At 39.3% G+C, this 2,151-nt stretch overlaps 1 protein-coding gene across 1 annotated transcript in view; it reads right to left on the reverse strand.

The window, feature by feature from the left end:
* The window catches only part of LOC109303541 (suppressor of tumorigenicity 14 protein-like), a 50,384-nt gene that overhangs the window by 4,122 nt on the left and 44,111 nt on the right, over positions 1 to 2,151 (reverse strand). The window contains exon 17 of the mRNA XM_019525760.1: positions 1,521 to 1,657. Within this exon, the coding sequence (XP_019381305.1) occupies positions 1,521 to 1,657 (137 nt within the window). The remainder of the gene's footprint in view (positions 1 to 1,520; positions 1,658 to 2,151) is intronic.

Here is a 2,151-nt window from a genome sequence, read left to right on the forward strand (position 1 = left end):
CTTCCAAGGTCCCTTCCACCCCTAATGTCTATGAAATCTTGAAGTAGAAAAAAAAATTTACAAACTGTGTGCCACATTCACTGGACTTAGAAGAAATAATCCGCTTAGGTTGCGCAACAAGGGAGATTTAGGTCAGATAAAAGGAAAACTAGTTGTAAAGGTAGTTAAACACAGGACTGGATTATCTAGGAAGGCTGTGGACCCTTAATCATGTGGCATTTATAAAAGCAGGTTAGATGAATATCTCGGAACAGTTTAGGCATATCTGATATGACCTTGGAGGAAAAAGATAAATCAGATGTTCTCCCAAGGTTCCCTTCCATCCCTATCTTTTTTATTCCATGAGTTTGTTTTGTTTGGTTGCTTGTTTGTTTTAAATACACTACAACTACTTTGGTGAATCCATCTAGGTGCAGTTTAGGGATCCAGTTTTTTATTTGGGATGTGATTCTGACAGTAAACTCTCATCTAGAACACTAGGTTCTTTTGCTCTCTTTTGCTTCTGTTTTAAGCCCAAACTGAATGGAAGCAACAAGAGAACTATTTGCTTTTGGCACAGGACTAAACATGGAGAATCATTAAACCTTCATTATATTTATCAATTTAATACAGCCAGAGCAAAAACCGCCCCCCTACGCAAGTAGGCTAGTATCTAAGCAAAGAATAGGCTTTGATCTCTTGACAAGGCTAACCACACAGGTCACTTGGCAAGGAGGACTGGAGTTTATTAAGGGAAGCGTTTCTCGCTAGTCTTTTGAGAGAAAAATAACAACAGACGTCTTGTTCCAGAGGAAGAAAGCCATGTGCAGTCAGGATGAGAAAAAGACTTTTTGATCCTTAAAAGTTTGATCCTTAAAACAATGAAACACTCAAGAACAATAAATAAACCTATGCAGAGAAATGCAGACAGATGTACCATTGTTTCATGAAAATCTATACAGAAGTGTGAGGTGTAGATTCAAACCCCCTCCAGCTGAGTGGAGTCTAGAACCCAGGCCTCCCACTTGATAGCCGGCAAGTACCATAAGCATTAGCTTAATGGGCCAAACAAAGGCAGAGCCTTTTCCTGCCACTGGGCTTTAAATCAGTGCTCTTCTAAGATGTACTGGTTGAGGTAGACCTCTGAACTACCTAGAATCAAGTTCTCACAGATATCTCCCCTCTGAGGTGGATAGATCCTGACAAAACAGACAAAAAAGCTGCCCAGCATGAGAAAGGGAGAGCTATATGCCTCCAACATGTTGCAATAGGACTAGCCTCCAGAGGGGAGTATTTTTTGGGCAAGCAGCTGCAAAGTCTTTTAGATGTCCAGTAGGCAGATTAGATTTGAGCCATCCATCTTACACATTCTTTCAAATGAACATTTTTAAAATTCTGTCACTGCTTCTGACAATAGGTTGCCATGTTAATAAATAGCCATATTCACAAGCCATGTTCTCCATCACATATGAATAATCAAATATTTCTGATAAACCAAAAAAAAATCCTTCTTCAAGTTTCCTTACAGCTTTTTGCTTTACCTGGCATGCATCAATGCCACCATTGAGGTTTCCTGCACACAGCATCCGAGAAGTAATCAGATCATCATAAAGCTTACTGCAGACACTTTGATTAATTATTTTCACTCTAGCTTCTTGCAGTGTTTTGGCAAGCTGACCTAGGAAAATAAGTACATGATTTGTAATGTTTCCTAAGACATTAATGAGTTAAGCAATGAGAGATCTGAACATACACTTCACCAGTTTTAAAAGAGAATTGCTATGTAATTCTGGCTCCCTCAGACTGTTTCTACCCACAGCATTTGCATATCCATTTGTAATACCATTTCTGTATGATCCTTCAAGAGAAAAGAAAGTTGCAAACTTGTTACTATTGATTTCTTGTATTTCCTTAATGCAGTAGTCCTTGATCTTTTTAGACTCAAGGCACCCTTCCAGAATTTTTTTTGAATTAGTGGCATATTTCAAAAACTTAAAAAAAATGTAAAGACAACAGAGCAATTCTTCTATTGCAAAAAAAATGAATATGAGTCGCCAATGCAATGAAGCAATAGGCAGAGCCAACCGCACCCTGTCATGCATCAACAGGGGCATCACTAACAGGTCCAGAGAGGTCTTGCTCCCCCTCTATGTGTCGCTGGTCAGGCCGCAG

The sequence above is a fragment of the Gavialis gangeticus genome, unplaced genomic scaffold (assembly GCF_001723915.1).
Source record: "Gavialis gangeticus isolate Ggan-Ray unplaced genomic scaffold, GavGan_comp1, whole genome shotgun sequence".
Lineage (NCBI taxonomy): Eukaryota > Metazoa > Chordata > Crocodylia > Gavialidae > Gavialis > Gavialis gangeticus.